Source organism: Oreochromis niloticus, linkage group LG4 (genome assembly GCF_001858045.2).
Source record: "Oreochromis niloticus isolate F11D_XX linkage group LG4, O_niloticus_UMD_NMBU, whole genome shotgun sequence".
In the NCBI taxonomy this organism is placed as follows: Eukaryota; Metazoa; Chordata; class Actinopteri; order Cichliformes; family Cichlidae; genus Oreochromis; species Oreochromis niloticus.
Genome location: NC_031969.2, coordinates 34382297 through 34404069, shown reverse-complemented (window position 1 = coordinate 34404069; position 21773 = coordinate 34382297). Strand labels below are relative to the sequence as shown.

The 21773-nt window shown below is 47.8% G+C and overlaps 2 protein-coding genes across 3 annotated transcripts; both read right to left on the bottom strand.

Moving 5' to 3' along the window:
- Positions 1-803: 803 nt before the first annotated feature.
- si:dkeyp-113d7.1 (zinc finger protein 773) lies at positions 804-9855 on the bottom strand. 2 transcript variants are annotated; one of them, XM_005469162.3, is made up of 3 exons: positions 9366-9855; positions 7327-8059; positions 804-2598 (listed from the first exon to the last, which is right to left on the bottom strand). In XM_005469162.3, the coding sequence occupies exons 2-3, from the start codon at positions 7798-7800 to the stop codon at positions 1474-1476; spliced, it is 1599 nt and encodes a 532-aa protein (XP_005469219.1). In that variant the 5' UTR covers positions 7801-8059; positions 9366-9855; the 3' UTR covers positions 804-1473. The 2 variants fall into 2 exon arrangements, with proteins under 2 accessions (XP_005469219.1, XP_005469220.1); XM_005469163.4 differs by lacking the exon at positions 9366-9855 and adding an exon at positions 8159-9309.
- Positions 9856-10725: 870 nt separating this feature from the next.
- Positions 10726-21773, bottom strand: si:dkeyp-113d7.10 (uncharacterized). Its single transcript, XM_005469161.4, has 5 exons — positions 20953-21773; positions 17295-17600; positions 16737-17090; positions 16003-16229; positions 10726-15915 (listed from the first exon to the last, which is right to left on the bottom strand). Exons 1-5 carry the CDS (start codon positions 21323-21325, stop codon positions 15688-15690), a joined length of 1488 nt encoding a protein of 495 aa, XP_005469218.1. The 5' UTR covers positions 21326-21773; the 3' UTR covers positions 10726-15687.

Genomic DNA, 21773 nt, shown 5'->3' with positions numbered 1-21773 from the left:
ATCGCTCTAATAGGATATTATGGTCAACAGTATCGAACGCTGCACTGAGGTCTAGCAGGACAAGCACAGAGATGAGTCCACTGTCAGAGGCCATAAGAAGATCATTTGTAACCTTCACTAAAGCTGTTTCTGTGCTGTGATGAGCTCTGAAACCTGACTGAAACTCTTCAAATAAGCCATTCCTCTGCAGATGATCTGTTAGCTGTTTGACAACTACTCTTTCAAGGATGTTTGATATAAAAGGAAGGTTGGAGATTGGCCTATAATTAGCTAAGACAGCTGGGTCTAGAGATGCTTTTTAAGTAAAGGTTTAACTACAGCCAGCTTGAAGGCCTGTGGTACATAGCTGATTATTAGAGATAGGTTGATCATATTTAAGATTGAAGCATTAATTAATGGCAGGACTTCCTTGAGCAGTTTTGTAGGAATGGGGTCTAAAAGACACGTTGATGGTTTGGAGGAATTAATTATTGAAGTTAACTCAGAAAGATCAATTGGAGAAAAAGAGTCTAACTTAGCACCGATGGTACTAAAAGTAGCTGTAGATAATATTACATCTGTGGGATGATTATTGGTAATTTTTTCTCTAATGATAAAAATTTTATTTGTGAAGAAGTTCATGAAGTCATTACTAGTTAACGTTAAAGGGATGGTTGGCTCAGTAGAGCTCTGACTGTTTGTCAGCCTGGCTACAGTGCTGAAGAGAAACCTGGGGTTGTTCTTATTTTCTTCAATCAGTGATGATGTTCTGGCTTTGCAGAGGGCTTTCTTATAAGGCAACAAACTATTTCTCCAGGCTGATCTCTGTGCAGAGACGGTGAAGAGCACAGCGGACTTGTGAGATATTTCACAGAAATCTGAATGAATTGGAACTTCGGGTCCGGTTCGAATCACATAGATTTAAGTTACAGAGAAAGGATAAAGCTTCCATCAGTTATCAGCGACACCACAGAGCGACAGGACTACGAAGCCCGATTCTAGTGCACCGTAGAATGGAAGGCTGGGATTTTGGACCCTTTCATGTTCCTTTAGAGCGTACCGAGACGGCGTGTCCGTGCCGCGAGTGTGCAGTTTTTCAGTAAACGGGGTCACGGTCTGTCAGGAACTGCTGGTCTGAGTCAGTAAAAAACAGGAAATACAAAAATGAAGTACTCAAACTGTTGGTCTCTGAAGTATTTGTGCTTGTTAAGGTCTCCAAAAATAAGTCCTGATACTCTACAGTCAGTCCAGTTTAAAGATTATCTACAGCCCCACCCACCCGTCCCCCAGACACACGGTATATAACGTGTACACACACACACAGACACTTGCATAAGAGCAAATGCGTCAGTCCGCCCTGCCCACAGATAAAATGCAAAAAGAGCACAAAAGGTATGAAAATGTAAGAAAAACTCATGAGGAAAAGCTTTATATATCGTATTTATAAAAAAGAGGAATAATACTTTGTTTTTCCGGAGGTTAAAGGGTTTGCAGTTAGCTACTGTCACTGCCCACGGCGCTGCTGCTGCCGTCGCTGCTGGTGCTCGCCGTGTCCACTCGCTCTCGCTTGTGGATCTGCTCATGTGCTTTGAGGTGGCCCGACTGGCTGAAAGTCTTCCCGCAGTGAGGGCAGGCGTATGGCCGCTCGCCCGTGTGGATCTGCTGGTGCGCCTTCAGGTGGCCGAGACGGCCGAAGCTCTTCCCGCACTGCGTGCAGCCGAATGGCCGCTCGCCCGTGTGGATCTTCTCGTGGGTTTTTAAGACGCCCGAGTTGCTGAAAGTCTTTCCACACTGCGAGCAGGTGAAGGGCTTCTCGCCGGTGTGGATCTGGACGTGGTTGCGGTAGCTTGTCTCCTTGGTGAAGCTCTTGCCACAGTGCTGGCAGCAGTACGGCCGCTCGCCCGTGTGGCTCAAGTGGTGCGCCTTCAGCTCCTTGGACTGGCTGAAGCTCTTGCCGCAGGTGGTGCAGATGAACGGGCGCTCGCCAGTGTGCAGCCGCTGGTGTGAGCGCAGGTCGTCGGCTTTGGTGAAGCCTTTGGGGCAGTGGGCGCAGACGTACGGCTTCTGGCCTGTGTGGATGAGCTGATGCCGCTTGAGGTTGCCCGCCTGGCCGAAGCTCTTGCCGCACTGCGAGCAGGTGTACGGCCGCTCGCCCGTGTGTATGCGCTGGTGCGTTTTCAGGTTTCCCAGTGTGCTGAAGTTTTTCCCGCACTGCGTGCAGGAGAACGGTTTTTCGCCCTGCATGTTGCGAGGTTTCCTCACCGTCGGGCTCTGCGTTTTAGTCGTGACCACCAGACTCCCTCCCGCCTGTCCTGTTGCCATCATCGCCTCCGTGGAGGACTTCCCCACGTGTGCGGGCTGCAGCTCGTAAAGCGCCCCCCCTCCGAACTCAGCGTCTGGTTTGCCGATGCCGTCCATGAGCAGGGAGTCAGGGCGGAGCTTGTTGAGCTCCGTGCGCAGCTCGGCCATGTGGATGGACTCGAGGCCGTTGTGCTGCAGGTGGGCGGACATGGCGTTGGTCTCGGGGTACTCCGACTTGAGCGCACTCAGCTCGGTGGTGTAGTAACACTGTAGGTCCACGTGGTGGTCCGACTTGATGTACTCCAGAGTGTCGGTGACCTGCAACAAGAAAAAAGCTGCAGTTACATCTGCTCAACCTGAGCACGATAGCACTTCACGCTGAGACTTCTCTCAGCATCGAGCACATCAGGTCTGCTGACCAACATTTTATTTGTGAAGAATTTCATGAAGTCATTACTAGTTAACGTTAAAGGGATGGTTGGCTCAACAGAGCTCTGTCTGTTTGTCAGCCTGGCTACAGTGCTGAAGAGAAACCCTAGGGTTGTTCTTATTTTCTTCAATCAGTGATGATTTCTTATAAAGCAACAAACTATTTCTCCAGGCTAAATGATAAAGAACAACAAATCAGCCTCTGATTTCTGGTCTGCTCTCAGTGACAAAACCTGAAGGAAGAAAATGTGCCAGCAGATGTTCATGCACTCATGTTTGATGCTATTCTGCTGTTTCCACAGTGCTGCGTGTCTGCGCTCTGTTCTCAGACACAAATCTTTGCATTTCTCTGCTCTTTGTTGCTATCGCTCAACTGACTCTGCAGTAAACTGCATGATAAAAGACTGCAGAGGAAGCATCACTGTCAGTAGAGCTGGGCAATATGACCCAAAATTCATATCTCGATATTTTTTTAAAGCCATAAAGTAAGAACAAAAAGAGAGTTCTTAGTCAAAGCTGTGTCCCAGATGTCACACAGGCACTTTTATTAACATACAGCATAGATGTACATGAAAAAAACTACTCAAAAATAAATTATGAGCATTTATTAAATAATGATGCTCTATAAATAAAAGAAAACTATGTTGTTTTGTGCATAACAAAGAGCTCACAATTGTGCAGTCAAAATGTAAACTAACAGACGCTGAGCATAATAACAAAGACAGATTTCACAGCTGCTCTGTTCCCAACTTCTACTGCGTGACTGACAGCCTGGAGTTTGAAATCCGCTTCGTAACCATGTCTCTGAACAGGAGCCATTTATGGCCCTTATACACACACACAATACGGTAATATTACGTTGAAGCACAGTACGTATCACTCCGCGAGGCTCCTCGGTAGCCGTAATGCTCCGACAATCCATCAAGCGGTGCAGCTCCGTAGCTTAGCAAAGTCGTACTAAAACATTTTTTGACAGATTGCTGAGCGCTGTGGATCACATAAAATCGGTTCGCGGTCATCAAGCACAACCAGAACCAGTCAACTTTTGAGAAAATGAAAGGATTTCAGGCCGTGCATGGCGTCAGCGTGGCTAGCTCGTTAACAAGTTGATGCCGTCCAGCCCCACGCACAGGGCGATGCGCAGTAACTCGTTAACGGAGATTTGCCGTGTCCATCTTGTCGCTGCCTGCAGGTGAAGCGATGGGGGAGGAGGGGGAGTTGTGTTCAGTGAAGGAGAGGCGAGGTCGAGTAACGTTGCGTAAAGACAAAAGTGGACAAAAGAGAGGCAAACTTGTGGCTCCGCAACTATAATTATAACGTAACATAGACTATATCGATATAAAGGATATTGTCACATCTTATATCTCGTATAAAAAATATATCGATATTTTTTAAAAAAAACTCGATATATCGCCCAGCTCTAGCTGTCAGTACTAAACAGCATTAATGTGGACGGGGATTCAATCACACCCTTTCTGTCTACATAGACCTGCAGCTTTTATGACCCCCCCCACTAAATCTGGGAAGGCTTTCTACGAGACGTCAGTGTCTGGGGGACATTCACATCATCCATCGCTGAGGTCCGACGGGCCTGAAGTACCTCCGTGGACCGCTCTTTGTGGACTTCCAGTTTGCAGGTGCTGGATTTTATATGCCTGTGCCAATCAGGCACCTGAGTTCACAGAGGCGTGGCCCACACAGTGTGAGAACGACTTTATTGTGAATTCAGCTGTTTAAAAGGACAAATTTCACATGGCTGTGATAAAAACACGCTGAGAGAGTCTCGTGTGACCTCCGACCTCCATTAAAGACTGAGTTTCAGCCCTGATCTGCTTTGAGACTCAGACAATGAAGCAGCATCCTCACCACGAGTCATCACGTAACTTGATTATTCAAACCAACGTTTTTTGCTTCGATGGCGCTTGATCGTTACCATGCAGACACACCCACATCTGCACAGTCAGACCTCAGAATGCAGACACGCTCGACTTTCTTCATTGCAGCCACCATGTGCTTCTTTAAAGGCTCACACACACACACACACACACACACCTTAGTTTTGGCTGCCTGTGTGTATCTTATTTTAACATCACTGTACTTGTAGTTTCTTACTAAGATGTTTTCTTTAAAAGAAATATAGCAGATAAATACAATAAAATGTTTTTATAGATAACACTGCATTTTCAAAGACAAAAGTATCCAATTACTTGATTAATCAATAGAATACTCAATTACTAAACTGATGGCTAGCCTCAGGGCTAAAGCTCAGGCTCTGCTTCATATTCAAATAAGGGGTCAGAATGATGCAGTGCTTGGTTTGTCCCTCTGAGCTGTTTAAATGAGATAAAGAGGCATGGGATCAGCTCACAGTGACGACACGAGCATCGTTCACAGTGAGACACCGCTGCTTCATCACTGCTGCTCATTACAGTAAAATATTTGAGCCAAAGACTCCACGCCAGCATCTTTCTATGAAGCCTCTGTAACTGAACACAGTGAGTGGAAGTGAGCGTGTCGGCTGTTGCAGGCCACAGTTTGGTAAACCTCAGCTCCCTCCATGCCACAGCAGCAGACCTGCAGCGGCTCACTGATCCGAGGAAAACAGCATTTTCTTACTGAACAGCTTAAATGTGGAACCATCTAAATGAAGAAGGAACCTCCAACATAAAAAAGCATCATAATGAACACAGTGAAGGACACCAGCGGAGGGAAGCCACTGTTTTGGGTTATCTAAAATTTCCTCCATCGCTGACCCGACTCACAAAAGAGAAAAGTCACAACAATCATGAAAGACAGCAACACAACAGCAGACACTACTGACCTGCAGAGAACCTTATATGCACTTTGACCCTGAGCCACAGCCTTCTGATTGGTAGGGAGTCAACCAATCAGAAGGTTGGTGGACTGAAGTACCATCGGGCAAGATACTGAACCCAGAGTGCGAGAGTGGGAATGTTAGACAAGGTGCTTATGTACAGGAAAGAGTGTTTGTAAATGAGGGTTGTAGTAAAAAGTCAGATAATATAAATCCAGATTATGATTAATTGTGTAGTGCTTTCCCAATCTGAGTTCAGAGTCGTTCAGTCAGCGTGATGTTTACAGCCTGATGTTATCGAACATTTCAGTCGGTCTGACACAGCCTTGCTGTGAATTATGGGATGGAAATATCTCTTTTCATAAATGGAACCTCCAGTGTTTACTACACTAAAGGAGCTCATAAAGCAGGGGTGGGGAACTCCAGGCCTCGTGTGGCGGTGTCCTGCAGGTTTTAGATCACACCCTGGGTCAACACACCTGAATCACATGATTAGTTCATTACAAGGCCTCTGGAGAACTTCAGGAGATTTAAATCAGCTGTGTTGGATCGAGGACAACGGCCCTCGAGGCCTGGAGTCCCCCCACCCCTGTCATAAAGGAAGCACTGAGCCCCTTTCCTTCATATACAAACAGCTCTGACTCCAGGTCATCTCCAAAATGCTCTGATCTCCTAACTGGTTTAAACTTTGGGGATGAATCTTTTGTCAGTTTGTAGAAAACACCAGAGTTCTGTGAACGTCATCACCAGGAGTTTCTCTTAGTACAAGCAGTCATCAGATGAGGTCCAGAGTCTCATAAAGGGAGAGCACGTCTAAAAACACCACGACTTCTCAAATATGGCAAAATTAAACTCAGTTATTCAAGTCACAGTTCTCAGTTCATTGTGTTGCTCTTTTACCACTTTTAATAACCTCCGTATGCTTTGGTTTACTCACAGGGCTTCCTCACACTCCTCTGAAATTCAGGTGTGCGACAAGTCACCTGCCAACCACACACCTGACCCCTGAGCTGACCCCTGGGCTCCTCCTGCTTTGGCAAAATTCTCAGGGTTGCAAATTTACTTAATTTTAATCTCCGCCGTGATTTTGTCTCCCCGCACTTAATTAAACATGATTAACCAATAGTGATAATTCATCCTCCCTACATGAGCCAATCACAGCTGTCCGCTGCACACCAGATTAAAGTCAGATAAACAAACAGGACGCGACCAAAAGCCACAGCAGAAGGTGAAGCGCTCACAAAGCGCGTAACTGATTGGACCGCCCAACAATACATGACAATCTGCAGCATAACGACTGCACGAAGGATGAGGAAAACAAGGCAGCAGCTGCAATCGTGAAGCGCCCGGCATCACCTCAGATGTCCATAAAGGTATAAAGGTGAGAGTGTCCAGCACACTAACAACATGAAGTGGACACACACTCACAGCGTGCCTGGGATGGATCGCAAAACGTCTACAAAGATACCGCCATCAACGACACACACACCACGTGTTTATATAATATATTCTGACCTTTCAAAACAACAGAAGAAAATAATTAAATAAACAGCTTGGCGTTGATGATGTCTGAGTTGGACTGAGTCTTTTACGCTGCTCTCTGACAGGATAAACAACCTCAGGGTTTCTGTTAAATCGGCAGAATTTTAAATGGACTCTGGTGGGCGTTTTTATTCACAGAATATGAAAAACTTTATTTATACCAAATTTATGAAGATACTTTGAAAAAGCATGAATGATAATAACGATAATAACACAATAACAGCGTCGTCACTCTCAGCTGCCAGCCTCTGATGTTTTACCTGGGAGATGTAGTCGAACACTGAGCTTGGCTCGTAGTGCGACTTGTAGTCCAGCTCTGTTACGTCACTGTGGTGAAACACCCCCAGGTGGTGGTTGCCGTGGTGACCGTGATGCTCAGACTTGATGTAGTCAAGGCCGCTGATCTCCATCTTGATCTGGTCCTGGCCCAGCTCGGCGGTGGACAGCGGCTGGATCTCTGACAGGTCCACAGTCCTGATGGGCTCCAGGTCGCCGTCCTCCGGCTCGCTCTTCACGCACGGCAGCATCACCAGCGGCTCCGCGATCTCCGCCGCCAGCGAACTGAGCGTGGGCGTGGGACAATCGGAGGAGAGGAGGGCCAGAGTGGGCGTCGGGGTTGAGCCGACGGGCGCAGCGCCACAGTCCACCTGCAGGGAGGAGTCCAGCGTCAGGGGAGGCGAGCCACATTCGGGGGGCAGGCCCAGGCTCAGGCACTCACTCTCCAAGTCTGTCATGGTGAGGGGGCGGAGCTAATCCTCCTCACCTGCTCCGTTTCAACACCTGAGGTATCGCTGAGGTTGGTAAAAGTCCTCCTACTTCTTCTTCCTCCACTTTCTCCTCCTCCTCCTCCACTCCCCTCCTGCTGGTGAAGTCTGCTAGCCCTCACAGGAGGAGGGGCTGGGGGGTTGGGAGTCCCTGAGAGCGTCCTCTGGAAAACAATGACGTAGTGGAAGATCAGCCAGATGTCAGCAGATACGGCTGACCATCACGAGCCTGCAGAGAGAAGACAGAGGAGTCGATTACCGTGACAACAGCAACTAAAGCCAGAGTCCTTGGTGATGAAATCTGAGGAAACCCAAAACACTACAGCACCTGTATCCCTGCCTCTGAGCATGAAAGCCAGGTATGCAAGCATATTTTGAAACCAGGATTCCCCCCGCCCCCCAGGGGCGCCGTGAGTGTCTGGCCCTGACGCCTAATGTGTGCCAATTGGTGAGACTGACTTTTTGAGGCTGCACCTGCAGCATGAGCACGCCTGAAAAACTCAGACTAAATAACTTTACAGCAAGCATTTTTACACTTTCAGGGGAGCAGATACCAGCAGCAATGTTAGAGATGACTCTTGGGAACATCCCCATCAACAGCTGCTGCGGTTCCGTTTCTGCACTGGTGCAGGACCACAGTAAGACTGCAGTCAGCCGGTCACCGCCGTCATGCAGACAGAGCTGATGTGGTGGCAGCTGTAAATGGGGCACAGGTCGGCCTGCAGAGGTGTGCTGTTTGCAGGAGCAGGATGTCATTAGAGGAGACAGACAGCTGCTGCAGCTGTGTGTGTGCGCGTGTGCAGCGGCCTCCCACACACATGCACTCTGAGAAGTTTTCAGGTAAAGTAGAGCAGCCGCTCTGTGCACAATGCTGCAGCTTCCTATCCTCCCTGCCTCTCAGGTGGACATTACCTGTCACCCCGCGAGCACTCAGGTGGCCCCTCCACTCGCCACGCAGCCGCCGCACTGCCTGCCTCCCGGGCTGCTGGCGGTGGTTTTCCCCGGAGGTTGCACCTCTCCGCTCTCGCTCTAACACTTCCACATCCTTCACCAACTGTGCACAACTTTTACTGCGGTTCGCACACACAAACCCACGGCTGCCAGCGGAAGGACACGCTCCGCCGCCGCCTCACAGCTCTACAAAGACGGGCAGGCTGCCATGTTTATCTGGCTGACTGGCTGGCTAGCTAGCTAGCTAGCGGCTAGCAGCTAGCCCGTGGCCATCTTGTTTATCGTCTGCAGCCTGCTAAGCTAGCGCGCTGTTGCTGCTGCTAGCGGGGGGAGAAAGTGAGAGTGAGGCGGGAGAGGGCGCCGCAGCGGGGGCAGCAGTTAGCCTGGCCCCCTCCCCGGGGTTCCGGCGCTACGGCGAGCGGCTGACACCGCAACACAAAAGGAGCCAACAAACTACGGAGCCCGAGCGGCAGCACGGCGGTCATCGAGCGTCCGGCGGCGCGGTAAAACGGCAGGAAACCGAGCGGAGCGACGCGGCGGCGAGCGGCACGGCGACCAGGCGGCCGATAACGGCGGGACGTTACCTGCGGGTGGTCCGCTTCATGGCCGGCTGGCTGTCCACCTCGGTTCGGCTCCGCTGCCCGTCACTCGTAGCTCACTCCGCCGGACCCGCCACGTCCACCTCGGCAGAACACCCGCCGCCTCGCCTCCTCTCCTCCCCTCTATCACTGACTAATTCCGCTCCCTCCCTCCTTCTTACCTTCCTTTCCTCCCTCCTTCCTCTCTCGCTTCTCCCCCCCTTTCCTTCCTTCCCTCCCTTCTCGCTCGTGCACATACCCGTTCAGTCGGGTATGTAGGTAACTATGACAACGGTAGTAGGTGGGTACAGCTCTCGATGTGTGCGCGCGCAAGGCGGGTATGCGCTCGCTACATTGTTGCAGCAGAGACACCGTCGTCACCTCGCACTCCCTTTGATCTCGGCTTGCTTCCATCCGCACGCGCCAGCGTGTTAATATGAATGAATGGGGAACAGCACGCGCCCTGCTGAGCCGGGTCACGGCAGTCAAGTGCAGCCGAGTGACATCAGCGTGTCCATGGAGTGGGCGTCTTTTCTTTTTTTTTCCCTAAAGCGGGTATCAGCTGCTAAAACCGGGGTCAGCTAGCTGAACAAAATCAGGTGGGGATTTTTAAAAAAAAATCTTTCAAATAAAAGATTTTTTTTTTTTCAGCAAAAAATTTGAAACATAAGAGCACGCCATGTGTCGTGCAACCAGCTCAGAATTTTACAGAAACAAGTTCAGGGTGTATGAAACAGCTGACATTCACATATTTGCCAGTAGGTGTACATAAAACGTAAAATATATTCAAAGCCTTTTGAAATCAGATGACTCTGATACACCCTGTATTAATGCAGAACTGTGTTTTGTTTTTTATTGTTAATGTTGATCACAGTCACAGAGATTGGCTGTCCCTATATGGTCATCTTAAGAGACCCCACCCACCTACTGTTTAAACCTGCCAATCAGGTGAATACTGGCTGAGGAAGGGGGGGCAAAGTGTTTGTCTCAGGGCAAAGTGAAGAGTGTGGTTTGTTCCAGAGACCCAAATCCCCTTTAGGGTGATTTAAAATCAAACAGGTGGAGCTACCCACTGTGGCGCCCCCTTGTGACAAGGGGAAGCAATATAGAATATAATATAGAAGCTTTGTATCAAAGTTTGGTATTTAGCCTTTATGAACATTTCATATTTGAGTCTAAATTAGGAAACACTTTAACTAACCTCATACATACATGGACTACCAATATTTCAAGAAAGCACTTTTATGTCTCTGAGGGGGGTTTTGTTTTCTTTTAAAATCTGTTTAAACAACATTTTGTTTAAATGTTGAAGCAACCAGGTCAAGTTGCTGAACATTTGTGAAATAACATTAAAGAACAGTCAACGTCCCAGCCGGGTAGTTATGAACATTTATTTGTTTCCTTTGAATTTTAACACTACAAAATACCCGTTCTGCTCAACTAAAACAGGCAATACATTTCTTAAAAAAAAAAAAAAAAGTCACCGTAGCCTTCATCATCATCATCATCCTGGCAGACAGTTGTAAGTTGGTGTTTAATGACATACAGCCCGCACAGCGCTGATAAAACCAGGCACAAAGTAAACAGCCAACACATCAGAGTCTGATAACTCACTCAGAACTGACACTGGTCACATCAAGTCTAAGTTTTTTTGTTTTGTTTTTAAACAAATCCTGAAGCATTCAGTCTACCATTTGGCTGGTGTCCATTAAAAAACAAAATAAAATAAAAAACAGGGCACATTTTATCAAAAGTATTGCATCACATCCAAAAAATGAGATGAACTTTTCTTTGACATACAGCGTTCATCAAGGTTAAACAGGAAGTAGAAATCCATATTTAAAGTTTAAAACAAACCCACCCCCGAAACAAGTTCCCCTGTGTCTTCACTAAGAGCCTGACTTACAGGAAAACCTCCAACTGGAAATATTAACATGAAAAAAAAAAAAAACAACAAAAGAAAACAAACCTGTTCACCCCTCATTCACACGTCTCCATCCAACAATCAGAGGACCACGAAGAGTTCCCTGAGGAACTCCTTGCCAACTTAAGGATTTTTATTAGTTTTTTGCTAGTTGCAAGTTTTAGCTACAAAGGACTGAAGTACGAGTACCACACAACCACTTTTCACTGCTAACAAAAAAAGAGAGAGGAAAAAAAAGATGACATTGCACAAATGTTTCAGTACTAGAAATGATACAACGACGCGTTACAGCCACTGACCTTTTCTGGAAGAGAAATGCATCTGATCAGCTACAAACATAATAAATGAATAAAGACCACCAGCAGGGAAATGTTACTCATTAATTATAACTTAAAAGACTTTCAGTGTTTCACTTGATTTTTACAGCTGTGTGTGTCGTCTGGAGGAAAAAAAATATCAGTATTTTACGTTGAGATAAGATCAGATTTCATGGAACTCCAACACGTGCCTCAAACTGCATATAAACAAATGATGACAGTATTAGCACGCGTTTATGTTGATATCCGGGTTTTTAAACACAAAGTGTTATGTGACTCCTCCTCAAAGTTAACTCTAATATCATGCTTGTTTCTAGGCAGATGCATTCCTCTGTGTAAACAAGGACAGGAGGAGTTGTGATTGGTTAAACAGGTCACATGATATCTATCAATGATCAGTGGTGCGACTCTTCGGGGCAGCATTAAACTCAAACAGACGAAGCTTGTTCCTACTCACTGTACATAAAAGATGGACATAAAGCTGCTGCATTCTCTCTAGTGTCCAGCAGGAGGCGGCTCCTCTGGTCCAAATGGGAAAATGAGCATCCTGCTCAGCTGATCTGAGCTCAGTAAACCCTGTCCTGATGTGTTTAAGGTTCAGGTCTGACTGAAAAAAAACAGGAAGATTTTGGTCCCGTCAGGGTCTCGGAGGGGCGGAAGTACGGAAGTCAGTGCAGAAATCCATCGTCTTGCATCACGTCTGCTTTCTGAAAGCTGACACGGTAAAATCAGTCAGTTCAACGCTTCCTAAATGTGCTGACCACTGTTTATGTCCATCTTTTACATACAGTCTATTTATGATCTGTGATGGCAGCTGTGTGACATAAAAAAAAAAAAAAAAAAGGACTGACGTCATCATAAATGTGTGATCTCTCATTCAGGTCGTCTTATCTGGCCCCTCCGCTCAGCTTTCCAGAGTTCTGTCCCGCTGTGCTGAGTGAAGCTGCTTCACACTTCAACTCTCAGGAAGTAAAACGTAACGAATGGAGCGATCCGGCCCGACCGATGGGAAAAATACAGTCTGGACTTTAGGTTCTGGGTTCAGTTAATTCTGTCAGCACAAGCAGCCACACAAGGTTTTCAAAACTCCAATAAGTTATCAGTTTTTACTGAAATGTAGAAATTTGAACAAAGCAGTTTTGTGGCTTTATTCATATATGTACAGTTTAGAGGGCCAGAACCCTAAAAGCGCTTCACACATCTGAAGTAAAAGGAGAGCTCTGGGCTTCTGTCAGGGAAGCCACAGAGACCCCGAGGATTCACGGAGCAGCTGAAAGAAGCTTTTACGTCCCGATTTATCCGCCGCCCGGTTTTTGGCATTCCTCATCTGTCTGCAGCTTTAACTGCCACTGATACATGAAAACTAAAGTAAAGAACAAAGAAACGCCCCGCAGCCATGTCAGGAGTGCCAATGTTGGAGTCTGTCCACCAGAGGGTGCTCTGCCACTTTGCTATTGGCCAACACAGTTGATGGAAAGGCTGCAGCAAAGGAGGATGCTGGGATAGGGGGAGCTGGTTTACTGTGTTTACATACGAGTTTTAATTCTTCACCAATGTAAACAAATATTTACTTAAATTCAGCTTAATGTAAAAAAACTAAAAAAAACAACTTTTTTTTAATCAGATTTTGGATTCTGTACGAATCAAACCTTCAAAGAAAAAACACATAAAACACAAAGAAACGTCTCATGTCGAGTGGTTTTTATGTCAGACCAGGCCTGGAAAGAAAACTAAACTCTGCTCGTTGATCTGTTGAGATTTCGCCGCCGTGCTTCAGCTGAGGTAATGAGGTCTCATGGAAACAGGAAGTCAAAGAAACACTTGAAAAATGAGGTACGAAAACGAGACGACGCGGTCAGTGAAGCAAAGAAAGGACAGTAAAAAAGTCTGATTTTCCCCCTGAGGAGACCAGAGTTCTGGATCCTCCAACGATCAGACGCCTTCGGCTCGCAGACGGTTTCATTTTGTGCATTTCTGCTTCTTCTTCAAATTGAACCGCGGAGCTCTGCAGAGCTCGCCATCGTATTGCTTCAGACGTTTTGTTCAAATGAGTAAAAACAGAGTTTAAAAAAGGTTCGCACATTTACACAGCGTGAAACAACGGATTCTGTGATTGTTCGTGCCAACATCAGGGATAAAAACTAACTCTCAGGATGAATCACTTCCTGTCACCTGATCCTTCCTTCCTCCATCCTCTTCCTCCTCCAAAACATGAAAATGACAAGCAGAATAAATCATTAGATTTCCTTATTTCCAAGTTTGCCTTGGTGGACACTAAAAGACTTAAAACAGATGTTTACGTTGCAAATTTGAAATAAACAATGAAAAATTTAAATATGCAAATGTTACAGCAAAAAATTAAATTCAAGGGGAAAAAAATTGCTACTCGAAGTGAAACCCAAAGTTATCTTTTTTGGCAGGAATGGGCTTCCGTAGGGGACACAGCAGACTTACCAAAGAAGATCAATTTTTAAAATCATTTCCAGCTGATGATCTACGGAAGCCCAATTGTGCAAGAAAAGTGAAGATTTTGACTTTATAAAATCAAAATGTTTCACAGCCTACGTAATCCTGAATTAATGAAGAATAAATCAAAGTTTAGATCTCATAATCCAGCCTTAATGATAAAAACTGACTGCTGCAGTTCCTCTGACACCCAGCAGAGGCAACAGTGAGCCAGTCCCCATAGACTCCCATGTTAAAATAAACACGTTGGCAGCCTGACACACAAACCGTTTAGTCTCTGTGTATCATTTCCTCCTTAGTAGCACCTGTACGGGGGCAGAATGTTTTTACAAGTCACCCGTTTAAAATTTGCAATGTTAGGGGCGTGGCCTCTGTGACTGATAGGTTGATGGTGACACAGGTGGCTGTAGCTGCTAGCTCCAGCTCACCCCATAATATGACTGCTGTGAGGTCGGCTGGTTTAACCAGTCTGAGCTGTGGGTAAAATGCTAACGCTGAGGTGACTCGTAGCTTCATGGACTTAAATTATGTCTGAACAACAAAAGATGAGAAAACAAAGAAATTCTGCTAGTGTGACACATTTTGTGTTAGTGAGATGGAAGGAGGAAGGAGCCCACCGCTGAGCTTCACATTGGAACTGAAGACATCTCCAATGGACAGGAAGTCCCTGTTTGTTTTGGTTCTCGGAGTTGATCGAGGAACGCTGATAAAACCACAGACATGCACTCGACAATAATCCAGAGAAACCTAAAGAAAGGGCACGTTAAAACCAAACGAGTAGAAAACGTGTGCACGCTGCACAGACACAAACCAGCAGGCAGCGAGCAAAGAAGCAAAAAACCAAGCCCACAATTTGCAGGAGGATGTGTGCGTGTGTTTTCCCTCGGTTACCCCTGACCTTTGACCACCTCCTCCTCAAAAAGTTTCTACGCTGGGTCAGATTCACGCTGTCGTCCGAGTCACCTCCAAAAAACGTTTCCAGGTTCTCAAATGAGCGAATCCACCTCCGTACAAACCCAAAGACACGGGTTTTACGCTGATCTTCCTCCTGAATTTGAGGCTTTAATTTTGAAATTTTTCTAATACTTCTAATAAATGTCCTATTTTCTTTGCGTCCGTCCTCGCTCGTCTTCCTGTCAAACTAAAATCAAACTGCTTCAGCTTTCAGCAGTTTGTTCCAGACGAAACTTTAATAAACGTGACAATTTCAGATTTCTTTCTGTTTTGAGCTCAAATTTCAGAAAAATAATCTGAAAATAACCCAAACGAATTTCAGACGCAGCACTGCGACCGTGTTTTGTTTCCACTGTCTAAAGGTTTTCTGGTTAAGAAATAAAAAAGTTAGACCTGAAAATTTTCAGGAATTTTAAATATTTGAAGAAACAAACGTCAAAGTTAAAAAAAAGAACTTTGGCAGGACGTTTTCGTTTTAACGTTTCCTGTCGCTGAGCCGGATCGTTCAGAACCCGGGATCCCGCTCCGGGGGTACCGATGACAGCGAGGCAGCTCTGATTAGAGGTCAGTTTCGCAGTTACTTCCTGTGGCCTTTCAGAGTAAAAGTGTCCTTGTAACAGAATAAAATGTCCCCGCCGCTCTCGCCTGCGTACCGTCTGGTCCCGGATCAGGATTGGTCGCTGTGATGCTGAGTCCGGATGTGGCTGTGGAGACGGGTTGCTGAGGAGAACCTTTTGCCGCAGTCGGAGCAGCGGAGTGGCGAGGCGGCCCCGGCAGGCGGCGAAGAGGCGGCGTTTCCAGCACTGTGAGTCTGGCGGTGAGCCTTCAGGAGGGATATCCGGCTGAACCTGCGGCCACACTCCTCACACTCAGACCAAACCCGCCGCCGCTTCCGCTGAAAGACAGGAAGAGATGTCAGCTCGCCATCTAAACATTAAAAATCAACATTTGTCTGCTTTCCAGGCTCTTGTGCGCTCCTCACCTTCTTCCCTTTATCCTCCTCATCTTCCTCCTCTCCCTCCTCCTCTTCCTCCTCTTCCTCCTCTCTGCCAGTCTGAGCGGGCGGCTCGACGGCGTCTTGCAGCCTGATGGAGCCGTCAAACGCCAGAGACCCAAGCGTCTCCTTGGCGGCGGCTTCCTCATCGTCATCGAGCAGCTGGGAGGGGAGCGTGAGGAGGCGATGAAGCATGGAGGCTGAGGAGCGTTGACCTGAAGGAGGGAGCGAGGTCAAAGGTCACAGTTTCAGATTCCTCTCAGCGTCAGTAAAAATATCATCAGATCTTTTTACAAACACTAAGTTTTCTGTCTTTTCATTCATGAAACTAAAAATCATCCATCCCGTCTCTCCCACTTCTCCTTATCAGGATCATGGGGGGGGGGAGCCTTTCACGGCTGTGACTGGGCGAGAGGCGGGGCACACCTGGACAGGTCGCACCCAAAACTAAAACACAGCCATGCAATATTAAAAATTAATATATATAAATGATTATTAATGTCGTTCTTTTTTTTAAGATCCTTATTCAGTTGTTTCCACTGACGGTGCTTTTGTGGAGTAATTTAAAAAGGAGCTGTGTGTAAACGTCACTTTCATGCTTTCAGATGTTAAAAATGTTACTACTGAATATTTCCTTCTTATTTACTCATACATAAACCTGTTAATGTTACACTACATATTTCCTGTTGTGAAGCACTGAGGATAAACTGTAGGTGCCTCACATGTGGGGCTGAGGGGAGGTCCGGGTGGAGGTCCGGGCGGCGGTCTGACGGCGGCACTTATCAGACTGCCCGCAGCTTCATCTTCATCAGGAGAAAACACCTCCATGTCCTCCAAAGGAGTCCAGCGGGGGTCCTGCTGTGGAGAGGAGGGGGAGGGCTCCAGGGTCACTGCTGGGGTGGGGGCGGGGACAATATGAGTCACACTCTCTCCTAATCCCCGCCCACTTCCTCCTCCTCCACCCCCGCCGACCTCTTTGACGTCCCAGACATCGCTGCACCACTTCTGACCGAAGACTTTGTCCAGGATGGGAACCCAGTCCTGAGAGACGGACAGGACGGGGGGACGCTCCGGGACTTGGGGGGGAGGACAGTAAAGAGGGGGAGGAAGAAGGTTAGCTTCAGCTAAAATAACAGTGACTCCACACACCTGATCTGACACACCTGTGGAAACACAAAACAGGACACCAGCCACACCCAGTCAGGCTCACTGACAGCCAATCACAACCAACCAGACCCGGTCAAAGTACGACACTCAGTTCCTTCCAGCTGATCACTCACCGTGTGTCTGCGGCGTCTCTTTGGATGCAGTGACCACAGCGACCTCCTCGCGGGCGTCCTCTGAGCCGCTCGGGGACACAGAGTCGTTCTCCGAGCCCCTCCTCCCCCTGCCTCCTCCGCCTCCACCTTTCCCTTTGTCCCCGCCTCCTCGTTCGGCACCCTTTCCCAGCCTCTTCTCCAGCAGCTGCTGCTCTCGCTCCATCTTGGTGATCTCCAGCAGCAGGTCGTCGAACGACGCCTCCACGATCTTCGTTAGCTCGCGCACAGCAAAGTCCAGGACCTGCTCCATGACGGACTTCAGCTGGTCTGTGGGACAGAGATGGGGTGGGGCTTATTACTGGAGAGACTGGCTGTGAAATCACAGTTCATGATGAAACAGGTTGCAGGGCCCTCTAATGGCTGAAGAGCACCCAGCAGGGCGGAGCTTATTCACACAACTAAAACAACTATTTTCTGAAACTTAGTGATTGATCGATTGATTTTTTGGCTGATGGCTCTGTCACAGTGACAACGACTTTCATTAAAGCTGCTAGCAGCCGTGAGCGAGCAGACGTCGCGGATCAGAGGACTTTCAGCACGCTACGAGTCGGGGATACTTCAGTGACACTCTGTGAAACTCAGCCTTTCACCAGGTTCACCAGCTTTCAAGCATCGCCTGACTGTCAAAGCTTTTCCCTTCAGCATTGTCATCCTCTCTATCCACACACAGCAGTGTGACCTTTGACCTGTGGGGTGTGTATGAGGAGGTTAGGAAGTGAACTGATGCTTTCTGACGCCACCACCGCTGATGTCCTGAACTCTGAGGGTGCATGACGGTGACCTGGTAATCTCAGCATGTGGGTGGGGGGGCCTCAGCAGCGTGTTTGCGTGCTGCAGTTGGCAGATGTGTGCAGGCATGCGAGAGAGCGTCTTTTATCTCCTGCTCACGTGTCCCTGCATGTGGACGCTGCTGCAGTGCAGCGAGAGAGAGTGTGTGTGTGTGTGTGTGTGTGTGTGTGTGTGTGTGTGTGTGTGTGGCATAGAGCTGGGCGATATAAGATTTTTTCATATCACGATATGTTTTTTTCATTTCAGGCGATAACGATATATATCACGATATAAGCCAAATAACTATATTTGTAAGATTTAAATGTGCCGTTGCTCACAAGTAAAATGTGAAATAATCAGCAGCTTGTTTTGATTTAAATATTTATTTCCCATAATAAGTTCAACAGGGTAGATGTACTTAAGGAACATGAGACTTCAGTTTCAGATAAATAAAGGCAAATATTGCAAACTACACAAAAGGCAGCCGCTAAAGAGTTTGAGTTTCAAAATAGAACAAACAAAACAGACTAAATTGTCAATTCCACTTAGAAACAAAATATTAATTCTAAAAATAAATCTTAGGTCGTTTTACAGAAGAACAGACAAAATTGACTAACTTTTGTCAATATCAAATAAACTGAGAACTGAAAGGAAATTCTCAATCTCTCCTTGTTGTATAGCTTAGCTTTTCAAACAGTTTTAACAGTTACTTTAGTCTGACAAAAGCCGAATGACGAATCAGCGCTTTCAGTCAGAGATTGAGCATGCACCGCTTTATTCTATTTCCAGACTTGCTTTCGGCACAATTTACAGTGCGCGCTACTCTGTTTTTTGTCAGACTTGAAATAGCCGAAATACCTTCACACTACGGAACTTCTGTGGCCCTTCCGTTCGACAAGCTCTCCGGCATTGGAACCATCATCTGTTTTTTCTTCGGTAACCTTCGCTCACGCTCTCGGTTGATTTTTCTCTAGTCGGCAAACTCATTTCCTTCATTACCCGGGCTGCACGGCTGCAAAAACAAATACACATGTGCGCCTTGGCGCTTGTGCTGCACGTAACAAGTCACGTGACGTGACGCTGCGGCTGTGATTGGTTCGGCTCTGCGCTACTTAATTTGGATTGGCTGTTCTTTTTTTTTTTTTTTTTTTAAGAGGACAAGAGAGATGAGGCCTATCGCAATAGTTTAATTTTTCTATCGAGAAAAAGTTATTTCGCAACACATATCGTTATCGTTTTATCGCCCAGCTCTAGTGTGGCATGATGACCTCAGGACAGCCGGCGCTCATCGTGGGGTTACACTGATTTAAATCATTTCCTGTTTTTTCCTTGAGTCCTTGTAGGAACTTCAGGATAAAGTGGAGTCCCTCACACTCCTGACGTCTTTCCCACTGGTGTGATAAATGAAATTCTCATCCTTAAACACGGCAGCTGCTGAACAGCAAGCGGACGTTTGCTCATCAGACATTTTTCTAATCTGCTGTGCAGTGGGATCATTTATGTAAACATCTGGAAAAAAGCCGTTTGTTTGACATAAAAAGTCACGTTATTGAATCCAAGTGCTCACAGTTTAAAACCTGCAAACATGACATGAGCAGAGCTCAGAGCTCTTTGGCGGGTCTGTCCGAGCGACCGTTCCGGAGAATCGGCGGGGACCTGACTGTAATGGCGAGTAAGGCGAACACACCGTGCGAGGGTGGGTTCAGTTTCTGCATCCACGGGTCCGACTTCAGCGTCATGGTGAATCATCCACAGAGAAACACTGACCGGGGAGGATTTCAGAGCAGGTTTTCCTCCCTTTCTCCTGCGGTCTTCTGGATTCCCCGCTCCTCCTCACCAGCACCCCTCCTTTCCTGCCGGGGGGGGGGGGGTTACGATCCTTAGGCTGCACACCTCGCTTTTTATTTTCAGCCCTGCAGAGTTCACGCTCGAGCTCCTCGACTTCTCCTCGTGAAGCTGCAGCGTTATCGTCTCTGACGTGACACTCAGACGGGCGATTACACGCAAACGAGGCCGCTGAGTTCACGTTTCTCTGCAGAGTCTGCAGAGCACAAACTTTTTTTTCTTCTGGAAGTTTTCGTCACCTTTTTTCATCAAAAAGATGACATCACAGCTGCACCTGACAACAATTAGCACCGCCTCCAAACGCCACAGCCAGCTGCTCTCAGCCTGGTTACAGTGGTGGTGTTTCCATGGAAACCAGTATGAGCACGTGAAATACATGTCAAATCCAGCGAGCTTCCACCACACGTCCAATGTCACAAAAAAAAACCCCAAAAAACACCAAAACATGTGGAATCGTTCATGAATCATCGAGTAACTCGTGTCCACCGAGCACTGCAGGCTCCTTCACCTGGATCAGGGCTCAGCGGGCGCTCAGGTGTCCCACCACACAGTGTTTTAAGGTTTCTTGTTGAAGGCTGACGTGTTTTATTTGTTACAATCGATAAAAAAGGATCAACTAAAAAGTCCAGGCGAGGTCCAAGTAAGTTGACCTGGAAGGACGCCGAGGTAGTGTCGGAGATGTCGTTTGTCGTCCACCTGAGAACCGACACCGTGTCGGATGGTGTTATCGTTTGGAGGCTCGAGGTTTTCGGCCTTCTTCCTCAGAGCCACGCTTTTTAAATGCCATCAGTCTGCGACTATCTGCTGATTGGTCAATCACGGATGACGTCATAATTACGTTGAATTTGTCAGAACTAAAGTGAAACAGTGTGGAGGACGAGGGCTGCCTCACAGCGCCTCCTGCTGGCCAGCAGGCATGTTTGTTTGTTTTTTTGGAAAACGGGATTAATAGGAAGTGAAACGTGTGTGTGTGTGTGTGTGTGTGTGTTGTGTAACGGGTGCCTACCCACGACTCGTCCTCTCTGCTCCAGGCGGCGTGTGTCGGTGGGCACGCCGGGCCCCATGCCCTGTCCCCCGGGCTGCTGCTCGGGTTTCGCCCGTCCGCTATCCGCCTTCTCCCCGGCTTTGTTCTTACCACCCACCGGGGAGCCTCCTCCTCCTCCGTCGTCTGAAGCAGAGGCTCGGCTCCGTTTCTCCCGCGCCTGGAGCTGGAGCCGGAGCCGACGGTTTTCCTGCTCCTTCACGGCCGTCTCCAGCAGCAGGCCGTTCAGGCTGGAGCCCACCGTCTTGCTTATTTCCTGAACGGCGAGCTGAACGACCTGCTCGAGCACGGACTCCAGCTGGCCCTGGAAGAACGACATATACACGGCCCCGTTCATGTTTGCGCGCCCTGCGGTGAGAGGGCTCTCTCATTCTTCTGTACCCGAGCCGTCAGCCCACCGCCTGCCCGAGTCCCCGACGGAAATCTGGGTTAAAATCGGCGGCGGGTCGCGGAGCTGCTCCAGCGGCTCTTCGGCGCTGCTGCTGCGGCTGCTGCTGCTCTGTGAGCCGCGCGTGTTCAGCCGCTCCGGAGGAGGCCGGAAAGACCCGAGTAGAGGCGCAGCAGCATTTTCCCGCCCACATGTCTTGGCCCACGCTCGCGCCCTTGCAGTCAGTCACGCCATTTTGGCTGTGAGAAAATAACATCAGTCATTCCCAAACATCCCGGGACCAGCCTCAGCGTCTGCTGCAGCTGCTCTCAGATGTGTTCCAGCACACAAAAGCGCCATTATTAATTAATGTGAATCCTAAACTCTATGACCTTATGCATTTAGTGGAGCCGCAGCA

Bases quoted from the DNA above. Each gene is read 5' to 3' on its own strand.
- si:dkeyp-113d7.10 (XM_005469161.4), bottom strand. From the start codon at position 21,325: ATGAACGGGGCCGTGTATATGTCGTTCTTCCAGGGCCAGCTGGAGTCC. The intron at 17,091-17,294 runs GTGAGTGATCAG...CTCCCCCCCAAG, and splicing joins AGAGACGCCGCAGACACACG to TCCCGGAGCGTCCCCCCGTC. The intron at 16,230-16,736 runs GTGAGGCACCTA...TCCCTCCTTCAG, and splicing joins ACCTCCCCTCAGCCCCACAT to GTCAACGCTCCTCAGCCTCC.
- si:dkeyp-113d7.1 (XM_005469162.3), bottom strand. From the start codon at position 7,800: ATGACAGACTTGGAGAGTGAGTGCCTGAGCCTGGGCCTGCCCCCCGAA. The intron at 2,599-7,326 runs GTAAAACATCAG...TTCTTGTTGCAG, and splicing joins TGTTCGACTACATCTCCCAG to GTCACCGACACTCTGGAGTA.